The following is an 18,070-nucleotide window of genomic DNA, read 5'->3' as shown; positions in this document are numbered from 1 at the left end:
TTTCCAGTAGTACCAGAAAGCATCTGATGTAGGTCATCGAATGAGTCACAGAAGCAAGATGGAATGTCTGCATGCTGGGTGGAATTTTCTTTGCTTTCATTTCTCTTCTGCCACTTCAAGACTTGGATTTGGTAGCTTTTGCTCTATTGCTTTCAGTTATCTCTAAGAACTTCATGTGTTTGTCTTTTAAATAGCTTGCCAGGAGATTGACCTTCTTGGTAACAGCTTAACTCTGTCTCTACCTCAAATTCCTTTCAGAGAAACCATCATCAAACTGACAATGCACCCATCAGTTGGAATTTGTGTGCATGGCTTTGTATGGAATGGTGTGAGAGAGAACCCTACTTACAGCTCTCTCTCTGTTACTGACATTTAAATTTATGTGGTTAAAAGCTTGATGGAAGCTTCTGTGTAAAAGCTCATAAACGTTTCTCTTGCCCCTGGGGGATCAGGTTACTCCCAGACATACAAGCACAGTGAGTATCATTTCTGTGATTGCTGGTCATACATTTGTGGGTCTGTTTCAGGCTGGAGCCTACTGAAAGCCTTGAGGAGAACCAGAGGAGTCTCTTGCAAATGACAGAAAAGTTTTTTCATGCAATCATTAATTCTTCTCTGGAGTTCCCACCGCAGCTGCGCAGTGTGTGCCATTGTTTATACCAGGTATGCCTGCAGTGGTTGCCTGCCCCTGACCTCTGGGGTTGGTTTCTGTCCTTGTAGCAGTTTGGAGCTTGGTCCAGCAGTGGGTACAAAGGGGCATTTGTTAAAGACTACTCTCAGATGTTTGTTAAGTAACAGGAATCTAAGTGCAGGGCTGAGTGATGTTTGAGGCTCCGCTTGGCAGACAGGAGGTGGTTTGTAAGGAGCTGAATCACAGCTGAGAACTTGAGCTTAATAATGGAGCAATGAACTCTGTTTCAGCATCTCTGTGGGAGACTGAGGATTTGCTGAGAGGTAATGGTCATGGCTGCTTTTATCAGTTAACAGCTGGGCCAGCTGTAGGGGAGGCAGCAAAGGGGAGAACCAAAATGCACTACTGGGCTGAGAGAATGTAAAACTGTTTTGAGTATGGGACCAGTGCATTTGTGCACTTCTTGTGAAGGATCATTTAGATCAGAAATGAAGTTAATTATCTAAAAGGCTTTGATAAACCTGAACTTTGTGAATCTCACAGCTACCTGTGCAGTCACTGACTCTAGACAGTTGTTCTCAGCATAGAAATAGAAGCAATTTCCTCAAGAGCGTTTCTCTCTGAAGTGTCTACCAAATTGTCTATAAAATGTATTATTCATGTCATTGCTTCTGGAGGATTATTTAGTTGTCCATTACAGATGGGCATAATCTTTTAATTTCTGCCTTTGATAGAAAAACAGCTTAAAAAGGGTGTAAGAAAGCCAACTTTCCTGGTCTTCAGTGGGGCCACAGTGGTTACAAGTCTTAAATTTGAGAAACTGTGGATCGAAGCTGAGTCTAATGGAAGGAAGCAGACATGTCAGATGCTGATGGCTGTGTTGTTTGTGCTTATGTGGTTATAAAGAAGTCCATCTGCAGGTGAGGTCCAGACACTGCATCATTCAGGGTTTATTCTGATCAGTGTCATGTCTCATAGTCACATTCTGAACACAGGAGGCTGTGGACCAGTGTGAGGATCACTATTAACTTGTACTGGGAAGGAGGTCCACTGGCATATCACTGGGTGCATAACATCAGTCTTGTAACTGGGGTGCTGCAGATGCTCTGTGCTTTTGAGGATGATAGACTCTTGTGTTTGAGAAGTAGAATGTCAGCAGGAATATATTTTGTTCTCTTAAGTAAACCACCTTCCATTTGCTCTGGGCAGCACATCCTGGCAGAGGTACTGTTGCCTTTGAGAGGCTGGAGTGTGTTCTTGTATATTGTACAGGCAGGGTACTGAGAAATTCAGCAGGTGAACAGAAGAGAACGAGGAAGAGACAGAGAAATGTTTTGATAGAGTTCTTCTAATGAGGCAAATTACAGAGACTGACTTCTGTTTGTGGATAAAACTTTAGTGCTGGCACACAAACCTTGGAAAGTTACCAAGCTGGGACCACCCTCTTCCTGCTTGTTTCTGGTACCATTTATAACTGATGCTTAAAGAGAAGAAGCCTTCCTGAGTGGTGCACTGTCCTCTGTAGAGTAAGTTCTGCTGTAGTAGTACCCTCCTTGCTGCCTCCCATCCACATACCTCCATTTCCCAGCCCCCATCCCTACTCCTCTGCTCCTTCCCTTTGCTGCTGCTCTCTGTAGCAGCTCAGCAGCAGGTCGCTGAGCCCAGTGTGCTTGTAGGTCTCCTTCCTGCTCTTTGTGTGTTGGATGGATTTAGCTGCTGCTAAGGATTGCAATGAGGGTGTCCCTGCTGCCCTCAGGGTTCATAGGAAATGCAAGTTCCCATTGTGGTGGACTGTCACAGAAGAGCTATGCATGGCAGAGTATTTGAGCTCTGGTCTCAGTGATGTGGTCTGGAAGAGCTACTTTTGGCCTTTCAACCATGGAGTCTGTGCCTCAGGTCTAAAGTAAAGCAAGGAAAATACATTTTCTGAACTGTGCAAACTAATGATGAGTAACAAACCCCCCAAATCCAAAGAGTGTAGTCTAGGCAGGGTTTTCACAGTGTGTGCTGTATTAATGCAACTGCTGCTGTTGTCAGAACTTAGTAGTGAGAAATGATGAGCTGTGTGTTGTCTTCTCTGGAGCTTGGGTTGTTCTTGTGAGCTCTTGGGATCCCAGCTAGGCATGCAAATGCTGGCTCTTTGTTCTGTATAAAGGGCTTCTACAGTCAGCAGCTCCTCTTTCTGACAGTGCTTGTATTCAAGCTGGCAGGGGGTGATTTTGGTTTTTTGTTTTGGTTTGGGTTTTTAAATTGGGAAATGATGGGGGGCAAGCTGGTTGCCTTCAAGTTCAGATGGCCACAGTCTCACAAAAGGTGTCTGGGAGCATATTTGAGGGTTGCTGAAAATGTCCCAGGCAACCTTGGTTGCTGCTTCTGTGATCTGACTATTCTTTGTCCCACATCTTCCCCTAGAATTGCTTTTACATCCTGCTTCTGGCATGGATCAGATTCACTTCCATTCCAGTGATAATTATTCCTATGCAATCCAGTTTTAATTCCTCCATGAAATGGGATTACTGAAATTTGCTCACCAGTGGCCATTGCCACCTACCTACCAGCCCTAGTGGCTTTATTCTTGCCTTTATTGGGTTTTGATCATTTGTTCCTAAAAGAGATACACAACTGGTAGTAATTGATACTCAGCTTCAACATTTACTACTTTAACTGTTTCTAGTAACACCACTCCTTGGGGATATGACTTAGTGTGGAGTGACTTGGTAGAGTAAGGTTGGACTCAATCAATCTTGAAGGTCTTTTCCAACCTGAATGATTCTAAGAAATGTTTGTTCACCACAAACAGTGTAACAATTCATTCTCTGCTTTCAAATTCAAGAGATCCTGGCCTTATCTGAAAGAAAGTACCAGGAAAATGTGATTTTGGGAGTGATTTTTATGAGGTAACTTCATTTTTTTATAAGAAGAAGGTCTTCCCTCCCAGGCAATAAGTAAGAGTAAATGAGACTGAATTTTTATGCTTAGAGTTTTAAAGTAAATGTGTGTACAAAAAATACTCCTCAGGTGGTGTTGTGTAAGGGATGTGTAGCTGGTGGAATCCATTGAGCAGCAGTATGGGCAGTGATGTGTTTAGCTGGGGACTGGGGCTCTGCTGGCTGATGCCTGGTACCAGAGCAGAGCCCTGGTCAGTGTTTTCTTCTGGAAGCATCCCAGTAGCTGGTTCCCTGCTTATCCTCAGCTACTGTACCTTCAGGAGGGTCACTGCTCAGGAGCAAGCCTGGTCAGAGTAGCTCATACAGGGAGTTTGTGCTGACTGATTCACAAACCCACACAACCCACACTTCTGGCTTGTCTGAAGAAAGAGGGGTGGAAATTCCACTTGCTTTAAGTGCAGTGACCTGCTGGATGGAGCACGTGGGGGGCTGCTTGAGAGCTCTGTAGCAATCAGAGTCAGGAATGGGGCAGAGGAACCACTGGTTAATTATGAATACATCCTGCAGAAGTTTGACCTAGTAGCAGAATAGCTTTTGGTGGCTGGGATCTGGAGCTCTTTGGATTTTCACTGTCATGTTCTGCAGCTGTAGAAATGCTCTTCCAGTTCCAGTGTGTGGACACCCTCAGGGTTGTTTGAACTCTTGGTGCACGCTTGCTGTCAAACTGCTGAGCACTGCAAACTTCTGCTGGGACAGCTCCAGGTGTTGCTGGCTGCAGAGCTTCTCAGTGATGCTGTTTCACTGCCACAGCTGAGCTGGGGGATGTAGGGTTGGGCTCCACAATCAAGCATTCCTCTGCACAGGGGAGCAGTGCATGAGGCTGATCTACTCTGGCTTTACTCAAATCCTGCTGGGAAATAGGACAGAATCTGATGCTTCTTGGTGGGTCCCTTTGCGCTGATGTGAAAAGCAGAAATAAGCACAATCAAAGCAGGGATTTCGATATGGAAATCTCTAAGAAATTAACATAGAGCCACTGCTTTTGTTCTTCCTTTTCCCACAGAGTGTTTTATGGCAGTGTTTAGCTGTCAAAGTAGCAATCACCACGATGGTTCAGATCTAACCAAATTGAAGGCCACACAGAGAAAGATTGTGGAGATTTAAAACTCTAAATTTCTTTCCAAAGCAATGTGGAATTCAGAGGGATCAGACTTGACTGTCTTTGCTCTTACAACTATTTGGGGATGGTGAAAGACATCTGAAAGCTGACTCTAGCACTGAATGCCCAACATTGTGTATCATGAGCACATGAACGTGGTTTGACCTTTTAATCTAGCCAGAAATAGTAGAAATGATTGAAAAGCAACATTTGCTTGTTTTGTATTTAGTGCTTTGTAAATGAGATGTTAATAAAAGTCGTGGAATAAAAACTCCATCATCAGTCTTCAGTTGATATATTTCATTTTCTGTTGGTTCTGTTTGTTACATTTTTACTGTGTAATTTTATGTACAAGTCAACATTGGGTTTGGTTTTTGTTTTTTCTTTTTGTTGCTGTATGTAGTTGGTGCTGTGACTTGTTTGTGCTCATCTCTGTTCTGTAGGCAACTTGCCACTCTCTACTGAATAAAGCTACCGTAAAAGAAAAAAAGGAAAACAAAAAATCAGTAAGTTTGGAGACCTTTTTCTTAGCCATTTCTTTCAAAGCACAACAGAAACCTTTTGCTGTTTGTTCCAAACATCCTTCACTTCAGTCTGTTTGACCTCACTTGTAAAATCATTCTACTAATTCTGGCACAAAATAGCTTTCATTTCAATTAACCCTGGGATTAAGTCATATTTAAAATATTCTCTGTGTGCCTATTGGAGCAAACAAAAGACATTTTTAACATTGCTGCTTAATATTTAATACTCTGATTCTTCTACCCTTGCCACCATCTTCAAATTCAAAAAGAATGCAGAAGGAAAATGTTTTCTTTGGGGGAAAAATCTGAGGTTGTTCAGCTGTTTTAACGCTCTGGCAGATAACTTCAGCTTGCATCCTGGGAGAAGAGCAATTAATAGAGATGGGTTGCTAAAGAGAAAAAAAAAGAAGCTTCTGGGACTTGTGTCTGATCTATTTCCTTTTGCCTTGTGACTAAGCAATCCAGTTTAGCACTTTATTTACTGAGGAAGCAGATTTCCCATCTTCAGTACCTGGCTGTGTTAGAGAGTTCAGGTGTGCAGACTGTGAGTGTGTTAAGTGCCCAATCTGTGTGCATTTGACAAGGAAATCTTGTCAGTGTTGGCATCCCAAGCTGCTACTGAACCAAAGTGGTTCTGCCTTAGATCATCTTTGTACTAATGGCTTTGTCTGTTGGAAGAAGCATGATTTGAGATTGCACTGGTTACATTTTGAAGCATTTTAGTAAAACGGAATTTGGTTTTATCTCTTTTAACCTAAAATATGAAGCTTGCTGATTTCATGCTGTGAAAAGGTAGAGCTTGACTTGTTTTGACTAACTTGTTACTCAGGAGAAAGTACACCCAGAGATATTGAATCCTTCTAGAACCACTTGTTGCATACTGAAGAACTTTATTTTTGTCAGGGAGCTTTAACTTTTCAAAGTCGAATGAAAGATACCTGGAAAAGAGCCTCTCCTTTGAGTAATATGTAGCTGATTTCCTAAAAAGAAAAATTCCTTTTTTTCTTACAGTCTTTTCAGAAAAAGCCCTTTTTTCTTTTTTTTTCCTAGATAGCAGAGAGCAATATTCTAAACCTGCAGTTCTAGCAAACTGCTGCTGAGTGCTTTTGGGCAGCATTTGTATGGGCAGAGAGGTCCACTGGCCTCGCAGCTCAGGCTCCTTCTGTCTTCCCTTGTTGAGATGTGGTGGTTCTGAAGAGAATTTCTACAAATCTCCTCCCTGTGAATTTAAAATGACCCCTGAATCTTAACAGCACAAGTCTCATTGCTGGAGAGACTCTTGTGGTCAGTAGTGAAACTGGAAATGCACAAATAAAGCCCCACTAGTGGAGAAAGAGTTCTCTGTGTTGGATGGGAACAGTGTGTGCCCATGGGTATGGGCACGGCATTGGTCTGCTTCGCTGCCACTGGCAGGGTCCTGGACTTAAGTGGGCACCAACTCTGAAATACACCTGCTTATCTTTGTCCAAGAGCTGTTGGAGCAATTTCCCCCTAGCAAGGGTTGTTCAAAAGCAGCAGCAAGGGTAGGCAGTGCCTGACAGCCCCCATGCCCTGTACCCACTTCCCCTCACCCCTGACTGCCCTGTGATGCCAGAGCTGTTGAGGCAAGAGTGCCCTACTCACATGTGTTGAGCTGGATTGGTGTGGAAAGAATGCTTAGAGTTGGATTGCCATGCCAGGCTTTGCTCAGCTTGCCTTCCCTTGCCTTTAATGCCAACCTGCTGTTTGTGATTCTGCCCCCCCAGGTGGTAAGTCAGCGGTTCCCTCAGAACAGCATCGGCGCCGTGGGCAGTGCCATGTTCCTGCGGTTCATCAACCCTGCCATCGTCTCCCCCTATGAGGCAGGCATTCTGGACAAAAAGCCTCCACCAAGGATTGAAAGGGGATTGAAACTCATGTCAAAGGTGAATCGACAAATCCTTACTTGGCTGTGTTTTGTGTCCTGCCTGCTTTGGCTCTGCTCTTTGTGATCAGGAGATGCAGGTAACGCTGCAGCTCTCTGTGGCAGCCATCCTGGAGGTTTAAGGTGCAGGTTCCATGCTGAGTTTGTGCATCATGGCATTAATGCTGACAGCAGTGTGGGGGTCAGTCTGTATGGGGAAAAGCCACTTTGCCAAAGGGATGTGTCAGGTAACACAATGCCTGCAGGCTCTTCACTGCAACTGCCAACCTCACGTGAAAACAAAGAACCAATGTTCTTTGAACACAGTGGCAATAATAGCACTGCCACATGTGGAGTTCATATAGCACTAAAGAAGTGGATTTTAAGCTTTTTTTCCCCTCTATTTTTAGTCTCCTTTGGTATTAGTTTCTGTTAAAACTCAACCCAGTACTCAAGGTGTGGCTTCTGATGCCAGGCTGCACCCAGCAGTGAGCTGGGTGACTGTGCAGCCAGGGCATGCAAACAGAAGGGCCACAGCCACTCCTAGCTCCTAGCCCATCTTCCTTCCCCCTTTTTACAGCATGAGTTTGGCATCAGACCTGGAACTTTCATGCTGTGAGGATTGTCTGACCTTCTCCCCATCCCAAAACCTGTCCTCTGCAAGGCAGCTTTGGTCAGAGCCACACTAATGATGGATGTTAAGCAAAAAAGCAGCAGCAAGGTTTGTCACCAGACTTGGTGGGATTAGAGAATGGTTGGACTTGATGATCTTAAAGGTCTTTTCCAACCTAAACAATTCTATGACTCTAAAACAAAAAATGGATTTAATGCTGTCATACAAATTCTGGGACCTATGCATGTTCCCCATTCTAAATCTTGAGAAACTGGACTTCTCTTTAGCTGGACATACTCTGTTGCTTTCATGTGGCTGTAGAATTTCCAGGAGAAGTAGATAATATTTCATATGTGATGGCTTTGAGAAATGATTTTGTATTCCTGCTTTAAACCTGAATGAAGTTCATAGATAAGAGAACTAATTTCCTAGTATTTAAGAGGTTGTGACAAAATATTTTCTGAGTGAAGACATTTCAGATGAGTTGGGTGGTTGCCTTTTTTTTTTCTTGTCTTGAGGTTTCACTGGAAGTTAAAATGAGTATTTCTGACAGGTCACAGAAGTTAATGCATGAAGCCTTTGTGTGTCTTAACCATCTTTTTGTTGTATAGATCCTTCAGAGTATTGCCAACCACGTCCTGTTTACAAAAGAGGAGCACATGAGGCCTTTCAATGACTTTGTGAAAAGCAATTTCGATGCGGCACGAAGGTAGGTGCCTTGGGCAGGGGCACAGGGGCTGTGTGTAGTGTCAGGATGGCAGCCCTTTGCTGGCAGGCTTCCCTGACACTTGTGTGCTCATCAGTGGCTCTGAACTGCAGGTTTTTCCTGGACATTGCCTCCGACTGCCCAGCCAGCGACACTGTCAATCACAGCCTGTCCTTCATCAGCGACGGCAACGTGCTGGCTCTGCACCGCCTGCTCTGGAACAACCAGGAGAAGATTGGCCAGTACCTGTCCAGCAACAGGTGAGGCTTCAGAAGTGCTCTAAGGCTGGAAAACACCTCTGAGATCATCAAGTCCAGCCTTCCACCCAGCACCTCCATCACCTCTAGGCCATGTCCAGAAGTGCCACATCACATTTTTTTTAATACCTCCAGGGATGGTGACTCCACCACCTCCCTGGGCAGCCTGTTCCAGTGCCTGACCACTCTTGCAGGAAAGAAATTCTTCCTATTATCCAAGTTAAATGAGGAAGGGATGGGAAATGACCTTTTGGAAATACTTCAGATGCTTTTGTTATTACAGAATCACAGAAACATTCAGGTTGGAAAAACCCCTTGGGATCACCAAGTCCAAAGCAGAACTCTACCCTAGAAGGGTCACCCCTAAACCATATCCCCAAGCACCACATCCAAACCACCTTTAAACACATCCAGGCTTGGGGACTTAACCTCCTCCCTGGGCAGCACATTCCAATGCTTGACCACTCTTTCCATGAAAAAAATTTTCCTAATGTCCAGTCTAAACCTACCCAATCACAGCTTGGGGCTGTTCCCTCTTGTTCTGTCACTTGAAGAGACCAGCACCAACCTCTCCTTCTGTTCCTTCTATTAAAACAGAAGAATGTTGCTGGAAAATCTTACACTGGGAAACTTTTATTGACAAACAGTTATTAGGAAGATGCCAACATCTTGGCTGCCCTCTTCACTACCAACCTTTTCTGCAGTGTGGAGTTTTCTTACCTTTCTAAACCTTGTTTTATGTGTAATAAACACTTTTATTTCTTTGTGGAACATTGTTTTATAATTAAAAATGCAGCCTGTCCAGGGTAAGGAGGAGGAGTAGGCAAAAAATAGGAGCTGCTGAGTAAAGAAGAACTTACAAGTACTGTGTTCTTCCTAGGGACCACAAGGCTGTTGGAAGACGACCTTTTGACAAGATGGCCACTCTGCTTGCCTACCTGGGCCCTCCTGAGCACAAACCTGTGGCAGATACCCATTGGTCCAGTTTAAACCTCACTAGTTCCAAGTTTGAAGAATTTATGACAAGGTAATGAGTTGATCATGGAGGGGACACACACCTCATGGGTTTGTAGTCTTCAGGCCGTGTAAGGACTCAGCAAGGGTTCTTCCTGAAGGGTTTGTTTAACCACCTGGGTTTGCAAATACCTTGCAGGGTTCTGGGTAGACTGTCATTCATAAAATAGTTTGGACTGGAAGGGACCTCAGAGATCATCCAGTTCTAAGCACCTGACATGGGCAGGGATGCCTCCCACCAGCCTAGGTTGCACAAGACCTCATCCAACCTGATGCTGAACACCTCCAGGGAGGGAACATCCACAACCCCCCTGGGCAACCTGTTCCAGTGTCTCCCCACCCTCACTGTCGAGAATTTATTCCTCATCTCCAGTCTAAATCTCCCCTCCTTAAGGTTCAATCCATTCCCTCTCATCCTATCACTACAAGCCCTTGTCAAAAGTCCCTAAATTGGGATGTGGAGACAGCAGTGCCATTGATGGTTGAACAAAGGTTGTGTGAGTGTAATACTTTTGTTTATAAATGCAAATAAAGAGTGTTGGAGATTTTAATTTTCATTTTGAAAAGGCAGTTGTGAAAAATTGATGTCAATGTACTGCTTTTCAGGCATCAGGTCCATGAAAAAGAGGAGTTCAAAGCACTGAAAACATTAAATATTTTCTACCAAGCTGGGACATCCAAAGCTGGCAATCCTGTTTTCTACTACATTGCACGGCGGTAAGGAACCTCTCCCATTCCCTGTCTGAAATGAAGAGGTCAAATCCAGAGTACCAAGTGTCTGTAGGGAAGGGACACCAACTCTGAAACAAACAAAAGAATCTGCAAATGGCTTTTTTGTCCAGTGTTGGTGCCAGTAATTTTTAACAGAGTTGTGTCCTAAACCAGAAGTGTCACATTTTTTCCACCAAGGAGTACCTGAGCATCTGTGGAAAAATACCTAAAACCTGAATGGTTCTGTGATCCATTTTATTAGCTCTGCACTGTCTGGGGTAGGCTGCAGCTACAGCACCTAACCATTAACCTTTTGTCAGTGATCATCTTATTCTAACCTCCCTACCATGGGCAGGGACACTTCTCAACTGGATTCAGCTGCTCATGGCCTCATCCAACCTGGCCTTTAACAGCCCCAGGGAGGAGGCAGCTACAACCTCCCCTGGACAGCTTATTCCAGAGTCTCAACCACCCTGGTACTGAAGAACTTCTTCCTCAGCTCCACTCTAACCCTGCTCTGCCTCAGCTTCAAACCATTCCCCCTTCTCCTGTCTCTAGACACCCTCATGAAAAGTCCGTCTGCAGCCTTCCTGTAGGATCCCTTCAGGTACTGGAAGGCAGCTCTGAGGTTCCCCCTGGAGTCTTCTCTTCTCCAGGCTGAACACCCCCAGCCCCCTCAGCCTGCCCTTATAGCAGAGGAGGATATTTCTTTACTTTCTCCATTCTGGACTAAGTGACAGCAATGCCATGCTTTTAGGAATGACGTCACTGAGGTGGCAGCAGATGTTGATGTGTGAACTTTGCACAAAGTTGTTATTTACCAATAAGGCAAAATTTGGGGAGTTTTTGATCTTCCCTGGCTGGCAGCAGGGGGATGCTGGTTTTGGCACTGGAGGGCTTTGTGGGCCTCCTGCTGAGATCTGTGAAGTTCTGCCCAGCACTGATGGCAGCAGTGAGAGCCCTGGGGTCAGTGTGGGACTCCAAGGTGACAGATCCTGTTTGGATGTTCATGATTGGGTTGTTGCTGATCCATTTTCTGCCAGTGGGGCTCTCAGTTCTGTTTCTGCTGCTGTTGCCAGCATGGTTTGTGCTGGTGGTAGCTGAGTTCATGCTGGTTCAGTTGCCTGTGGCACTGGTGCTGGTTGAGTCCATGTAGTTGCTTTGTCTCTTCCTGGTGCTTCTGTGGCTTATTTGTGATGCCAGTGGGCTGGCTGCTGCACCAGTGGGTGCTTGCCTGGGGTACCCTTGCTGCTGCTGTGCTGGTCTGTGGCATGTGGTTGTGCGGTTGTGGTTCCTGGGGAACTCTTGCTTGAGCTGCTTGTCGGGGTGAGGCTGGGCAGAGAGCTTCTGCTGGTGATGCCAGCGCTGCTGTCCATGGTGTGCTCCTTGCTGGTAGTGCTGCTGCTGCTTGTGTTGCCAGTGTCAGTGATGGTGGCAAAAAGTGGTGTCAGGATCTGAAGAGATGTAACCCGTGGTGAACCTTCTGCAGGCCCTTTGAGTTCATGTAACAAGATGAAAACCAGCAGAGGAGGCTGCTGCTTCTTCAGTTTGAATTCCACCATTTAAAAAGTCCATGCATGTTTGCAAACTTACCCAGTGCAGATCATACCCAGCAGCCACAGCAAAGGTTTTCAGTTAGGTAAAATTTGAGATCATGTGTTGTGTTCAGAGCCCTTCTTCAGTAGCTGTGTTGCTGCCACCAGAAGAGGCTGATTGTCAAAATCCAGGAATAAAAGTGGGTGTTTGGAAACCAAATTTTTTCTCCCAGTTGTTGTGTTTGTTCACTGTTGTAATGGAGCAGGCTTGAAAAATTGTCAGACTTGCAAATTAGGAGGATCAGCTGGAGGAATTTCCTCTGCCTGCTCCCACCTGCACTTCCCTTCTTCCTCTCAACTCCATCAAAGTCATCTCAGAAACTGTTCTGAGATTCATGCAAGTGCAAAATAGCTCCCTTTAGGGTATAAAAAGAAAAGTGGAAGGTACACTTTGAGGAATACCTCAGCTTTGTAAGACATGCTGTCCTCTTCTAAGGCAAATATTGGGAGTGGGGGTGTCCCCCCCACATCTTTCTTGAGCTATGTTGAATCTACAGCAACCAAAGTCTTAGTATCTAATGTATTATAATATATTGAAATGCTGTGGTATGCTTGGATGGTTAGTTTTAGCAGGAGTGAGCCTGGTTAAGTGAAAGATCTTCTAGTGTTTGAGGGCTCCTGGCAGGCTGGGCTTGGGTTTTTTTCTTTTGGTTTAGGGGTTGTTTGGGAGTTTTTGTAGTTTGAGATCTTGTTGCTAGGGCATTGTTGAGTCATTCTGCTGATCTATCTGGATCAGTTCATATCCCTCTTGTGCTGTGAAATTTAATTCCTTCTGTCATTTTTCTTCACATTTTGTTTCCTGGGCAACAGCTTGACTTCTGAAGCCAGTGCTCCTCTGGTTTTAATCCTTACACTGTTACTAAAACGATCAATAAATCAATAAATCTGATCCTAAAGTAGTGCCATTAAGATTTAAAGCTCATTCCCAAGTAATTAATAGGAAGAGAAGCCTCTTGAGTTATTGCTCCAGCCTGCTGCTGTCCCTGCCGCAGTTGCAATCTTTCAGAAGCAAGCCTGGGGCTGTTAGGAGGTGTGCTGGGCATGTTTGGGGTATTCTGAATATTGGTCTGAAATGCTAAATGGTTATTTTTTGGGGGGAAAAAATAATAATTTCTCTGAGGATAGCTGGTTTTATTTTCCTGGTGGGCTGAGTGACCAGCTGGGTTAAAACAACACGGAGCGGCACAGTCCTGTTCCCATCTCTGCCTATCAGTTTGAGTTCAGTCTGACTGCAACTGTTGCCAAGCAACAAGTGCCAGACTCCCACATTTGTCTGCCTACTCCCTGCTCCCTTATCAACTCATTTGTATTCCAGAAAAATATAAGGAAACCTCAATTTCAGGCTGCTTTATTGAAAGGCCTCTGACTAAGAAGCCTTCTGGCTTGCCCCTACTGCAGGCAGGGTTTGGATGGAGAGAGCTCCAGAGCTTGGGAGGGCCATTTGTCTTCTATAGCCATCTGCAGGTGTTTTCTATCCCAGCTTCTCAATCCTCTCCATGTATTTGGAAAACCCCACAATCCCATTTCCACCCCCAGGCTTTTATCAGCAGCAATTTGGCCCAAACTTCTGGAAAACAGTATTTTGTTGCAGAGATTCTGTTCCCTGTGTAGTCTGACTGGGGAGAAACATTTTTAGAACATTTAAGGTTGATTTTTTTTGTGTGTGTGTTGTTGTTCATGCAATAAAATTTGCTAGCCTGTATTGAATTGTTTAGCAAAGACAGGTGTTAGTATTTCGTGTGATTTCCTCAAGTCAAGGCAGTTTACTCACAGCAGCTCATTTTGTGATGTCTGTCCCACCTTGCAAGCTAAGCTGCTTTAAGCTGTGTGGGATGAGCCCACATGAATGAGCTCAGTCTAGGAAACACCTAGTAATGAACGTGGGGAGCAGCTTGGGACTGGGTTAGTGTCAGTCAGTGCTCAGCAAATACATTAACTGTCCAAAGAGGGCAGTAGGTAGGGACAGTTTTTTAATACTGATCCTTGTTAGTGAAACTTCTGAGTTTGTCTCACATTATTTCACCTGGGGAAAGGAGATGGAACTGGGCAAGTGGGCACCTCTCAGACTGCTGGCAGCCACTTTGGGTGATGGAGGGACTATGCATGTACTCCTTGTGGTCCAGGTTCTCTAAACTTTGGCTTGGATAACTGGTTCTTGTCTACCTATGAGATGTTAGTCTTGGATCTAGGGGATTGTTCTAAGTTTCTGTGCTGTTAAACATCATTATTCTGAGAGGGAGACAGAGGTACCTTTTTCAGATTGCATTGATTTGGAAGGGACCCTTGAAGGTCATTTTGTCCAACCCCCTTGCAGTGAGCAAGGACACCTCCAACTAGATCAGGCTACCTAGGGCCACATCAAGTCTGTGCCTGGGAGTTTGCAAGTTCTAAAGGGTAGTCTCTATGTTGGTATTATCAGCTTATTAATGAACAATGTTAGGGCTAGATCATTAGCAAAAGAATATGATTTGATTTAACCATAATTTCCCCCCATGAGATATGAAGATTGAGCCAAATGTCTGCTGGAAATGGTTTGTATAGAAAAAATCCTATCTGTTCAGTGATAACTGCTGTGCTTATTTGAAAGGAAGCACTGTCACTAGTTGAGTTCAATACAAACAGAACTTTATTTGTACTTAAATGCCAATGAAATAACTGTACAAATTCCTTGTGCAACAATTACTGTTAGAAATTAAAACACGTTCCTGGTTATAGAAATACTGTTCACAATTGGAAAGTTGTGATTTCTCTGGTACCAGTGGTTGTAAATGGTCTACAGCCCTCATGGACACCTAGGAGAAATAGGCAGAGAGGACTCCAGGCTCAGCAGTGAGGTTTTCTGGGTTTTGCAGCACCTTCATGCTACAATAACTGGAAATTAAATGGCCTGAAATGGACGGAAAACATTGTCTGAAGGTTTGTACTATTAAGTGGATAATACTTTTTCTTTTCAATGAACTTGTTTTTCAGTTTTCATTTCATGCTGTTTGCAAAACTTCATCTGTAGTATATCAGGTACCTCTGCCATGTAACTAATGTTCTTAGAGTGGCCAGACCATGCGTGCAACTATTGCTACTTGCTGATGGTGCAGATGGCAAGGGAGAACAGCATTCATGCTCAGCCTCAGAAAGCAAGGACTGGGCCGTGTTCAATGCCATGGACTGAAGTCATTATTTTTTAATCCACAAGATTCAAGGATTGTTCCAGTGGCAGCTTGACAACTAATTGCTGGATTGATTGGTTACATACCTGGTGTTGGAAATCAGCCCCTGTTTCATTTTGCTGATTAAAACCCAATAGTTTGATACATTCTGGCTGATCTGAGAGGTTCTTCTAAGCATCCACTATTAATATTGCAGCTTTTTGGATGCCACTTAAAATAAAGTTGTGGAGTTCCATGTAATTTATTTGTGTAGGTGGCTCCTTGTTGTTGGAGGATGTCATGGCATTGAACATCTTGTGGGTTTTTCCTCTACTTTTATCTTTTTACTTTAAATATGGAGAATGAGAAATAACTTGCCTGCAGTCTCTAAGTCAAGACAGAGCACAAAGAGATTATCAGCCCCTACCATTTTTTTCCCCATGCTGAAGTTTTGGACCACGTTGCCTTCTCAGTTTTCCTCCCCCTCTTAGTAGACATTCTGGCATTGTCATAGTTAATTCCTACATTCAAAACTCCTGTTCTTCATATTGAAAAATACCTTAATAGATATGAAGCAAACATAGCTACACATGCTGAGGGATAACTTCTTGTTAGTGCAGCAGCTGGGTTTAGTTCCTTCATTTTATTTTCCCCTTCCTTTTGCACATCGTCACAACTTACAAAGGGTCTGTGCTGCTATATTACAAGGATTGCTCACTGGCAAGTCAAGCAAGACAATGCAGATATGATACAGGCCTTCTATTTATTTTTATTTTTGCTTTTTCCAGTTGTTTAATGACAAAAATCATACAGAAGATCAGTACTTAAAATTGAGAATGGTTTATTCTGTGCAAGTGAAATTAAAAATTGAAATACAAAAGAAGCACAATTTTAAAAAACAAAATCATAGGTTAGGTTTACTCGATTAAGACATAGTAAAATAAGTAGCAGCTTAGTCTCGAGACATTAGTGTGCACTTCTTTAAATGAAGAATTGTTATTTTCTTCAGATCAGAGTCAGAACTTGGAATACTTGATTTAATTTCAACTGGATCTCTTAACTCCAGCTCCGTATCACAGCAATCAACTGGATCGTTTACAGGGGCTGCACGCCCTTAGCCAGCAAACATTGCCACTGCGTTAAGCATCACAAGAGACACCAAACAGAGCTGGCAGCCACTGGCTGTGGAGGGCACACGAGTGTTCAGGGCATTGGTGGTGGATTCCTCTTTCCTTAAGGTAGCAGTTGTGCTTTGAGGCGTTCTGGAGTAGTTTGTTGGCATGCCACTGGTGATACTCAAAGTCATAGGAGTAGTGGATGACCCTGTGGAACGAGTCAGGCTCGAGTTGACCTCAGTTGGGTCTTTGATGTAGATTGTGTGTGTGGCTGCTGCTTCTTGAGAGCTCACCTGCCTGGTGGGCAGGGCTTCTGGGTAGAGGAGCAGTGGTCGGTCTGTGCTCGTGAACACCACGGTTTGGCTTAAGGTCACCAAGGGAGTGACCTCCTTGGCTTTGAATTGTTTATGCATTTTGGTCATTTTGGTTGGGTCAGTCTCCACTGGAGAAGTAGCTTTGTCCGCTGCCTTCATTCCTTTAATCATGAGGCTGGAGTCTGTCAGGGTGGGAGCAGCTGCAGTTGGGGTGGCAGTCATCCAGAGCACAGCCTGCTCAGCACAGGGAGCCCCCACGACGCTGGCAGCCGTTGCCTGCACCCAGCGCAGCAGGTAGAGGATGTTCTGTGTGTCGCTGCAGGACCAGGGGTTGTTGTACAGTGTCACCACTTGCAGCTGAAGGAGCTGGTCAAAGGCTTTGTCAGGAATGTAGGTGAACTTGTTGTTGTGCAGGTAGAGGCTTGTGAGGTGCTGTAGTCTCAGCAGCGTTCCTGGAAGGATCTGGGACAAGAAGTTGTTGGATAGATCCACGGTCTCGATGTTGTAGGGCATGTTGGTTGGAACTGTCCAAAGTTTGTTACTGCTGAGATTGAGGAATTTGAGACTGCTCAGGGTGTTGTTGATCAGAACAGCTCTTTCCACCATGTTCCTGGAAACATCCAGCACTCTAAGATTCCACTGGTAAGCTGTGTCAAGTTTCTGGAGAACTTTTATGTTGTTGTTTATGGCATATAATTCCCATAAGGACTTGGGCAGGTGAGCAGGGACATTCTTGAGCCAATTATTTGAAATATCAAGGGTCCTCAAATTGGTGAACCTGGTTAGCTGATGATCCAGATCTACAAACTGGTTAAAGGACAGATTTAAATAGGTGATGTTGTCTTGAAGTCCATGTGGCAGCACAGTTAAGTTCCTGCCCGAGCAGTCCACATTCCTGTCGTTTCCTGAGCATGTACAGTTAGAAGGACAGACACCCAAAACAGTGGGCATGAAAAACAGAAGGAGCAGCAGACAGGTAGATGGATTCAATGTCTGGTATTCCATTGCTGCCTGAAAACAAATATACCAAAAGGACAGCCTTTAAATCCATGTCAGCTACTTTGTGTCTTTCTAAAGGGTGGTCTTTGCAGGGAGCACTCGCAGGAGAAATTAAGTAAAAAAAAAAAAATCAATAAAAGCCCTTTGTGGCATGGTCCTTTTTAGAATTGTTCAAGAGAGACTTTACAAAGCATCCCTTCATAGACTGTCATGTTGTCTGGCAGAATGAGACTTGTTTTTTCCTCTCTCTTTCCCCCTCAAGCTCAAATGAGGGCTTTCTTCCGAAAATGCAAGTCTCTTCCAAACGTTATACAATGTCTGCTTCTTGTTTTTAGTGATTTCAAGCATAGATTATGTTTGGAATAATGTGTTCTTTTAGACAGGATGAAAAAAATGGCTGTCAACTGGATCTGCTTTACAAATCTCTGCAGTAATGTAGCAGTTCCCCCCCAACAGATGCATGCTATTTGCTTAAGCAGAATTGGTTAAAAATACAGCTGAAATGCTTAGGAATTTAGT

At 44.2% G+C, this 18,070-nt stretch overlaps 2 protein-coding genes across 3 annotated transcripts in view; one reads left to right on the top strand and one right to left on the bottom strand.

The window, feature by feature from the left end:
• The window catches only part of NF1 (neurofibromin 1), an 87,059-nt gene that overhangs the window by 33,757 nt on the left and 35,232 nt on the right, over positions 1-18,070 (top strand). Inside the window, exons 30-36 of one of the 2 annotated variants that reach the window (XM_054394391.1) lie at positions 528-663; positions 5,122-5,184; positions 6,948-7,106; positions 8,309-8,406; positions 8,517-8,663; positions 9,541-9,687; positions 10,281-10,391. In XM_054394391.1, the coding sequence (XP_054250366.1) occupies positions 528-663; positions 5,122-5,184; positions 6,948-7,106; positions 8,309-8,406; positions 8,517-8,663; positions 9,541-9,687; positions 10,281-10,391 (861 nt within the window). The remainder of the gene's footprint in view (positions 1-527; positions 664-5,121; positions 5,185-6,947; positions 7,107-8,308; positions 8,407-8,516; positions 8,664-9,540; positions 9,688-10,280; positions 10,392-18,070) is intronic. The other variant, XM_054394392.1, reaches the window with a different exon arrangement.
• OMG (oligodendrocyte myelin glycoprotein) lies at positions 16,238-17,557 on the bottom strand. The gene has a single exon (XM_054394393.1). The coding sequence runs from the start codon at positions 17,555-17,557 to the stop codon at positions 16,238-16,240; it is 1,320 nt and encodes a 439-aa protein (XP_054250368.1).

The sequence above is a fragment of the Indicator indicator genome, chromosome 30 (assembly GCF_027791375.1).
Source record: "Indicator indicator isolate 239-I01 chromosome 30, UM_Iind_1.1, whole genome shotgun sequence".
NCBI lineage: Eukaryota > Metazoa > Chordata > Aves > Piciformes > Indicatoridae > Indicator > Indicator indicator.
Note: the sequence above shows the minus strand (reverse complement) of the source record. Positions and strands in the feature narration are given on the sequence as shown.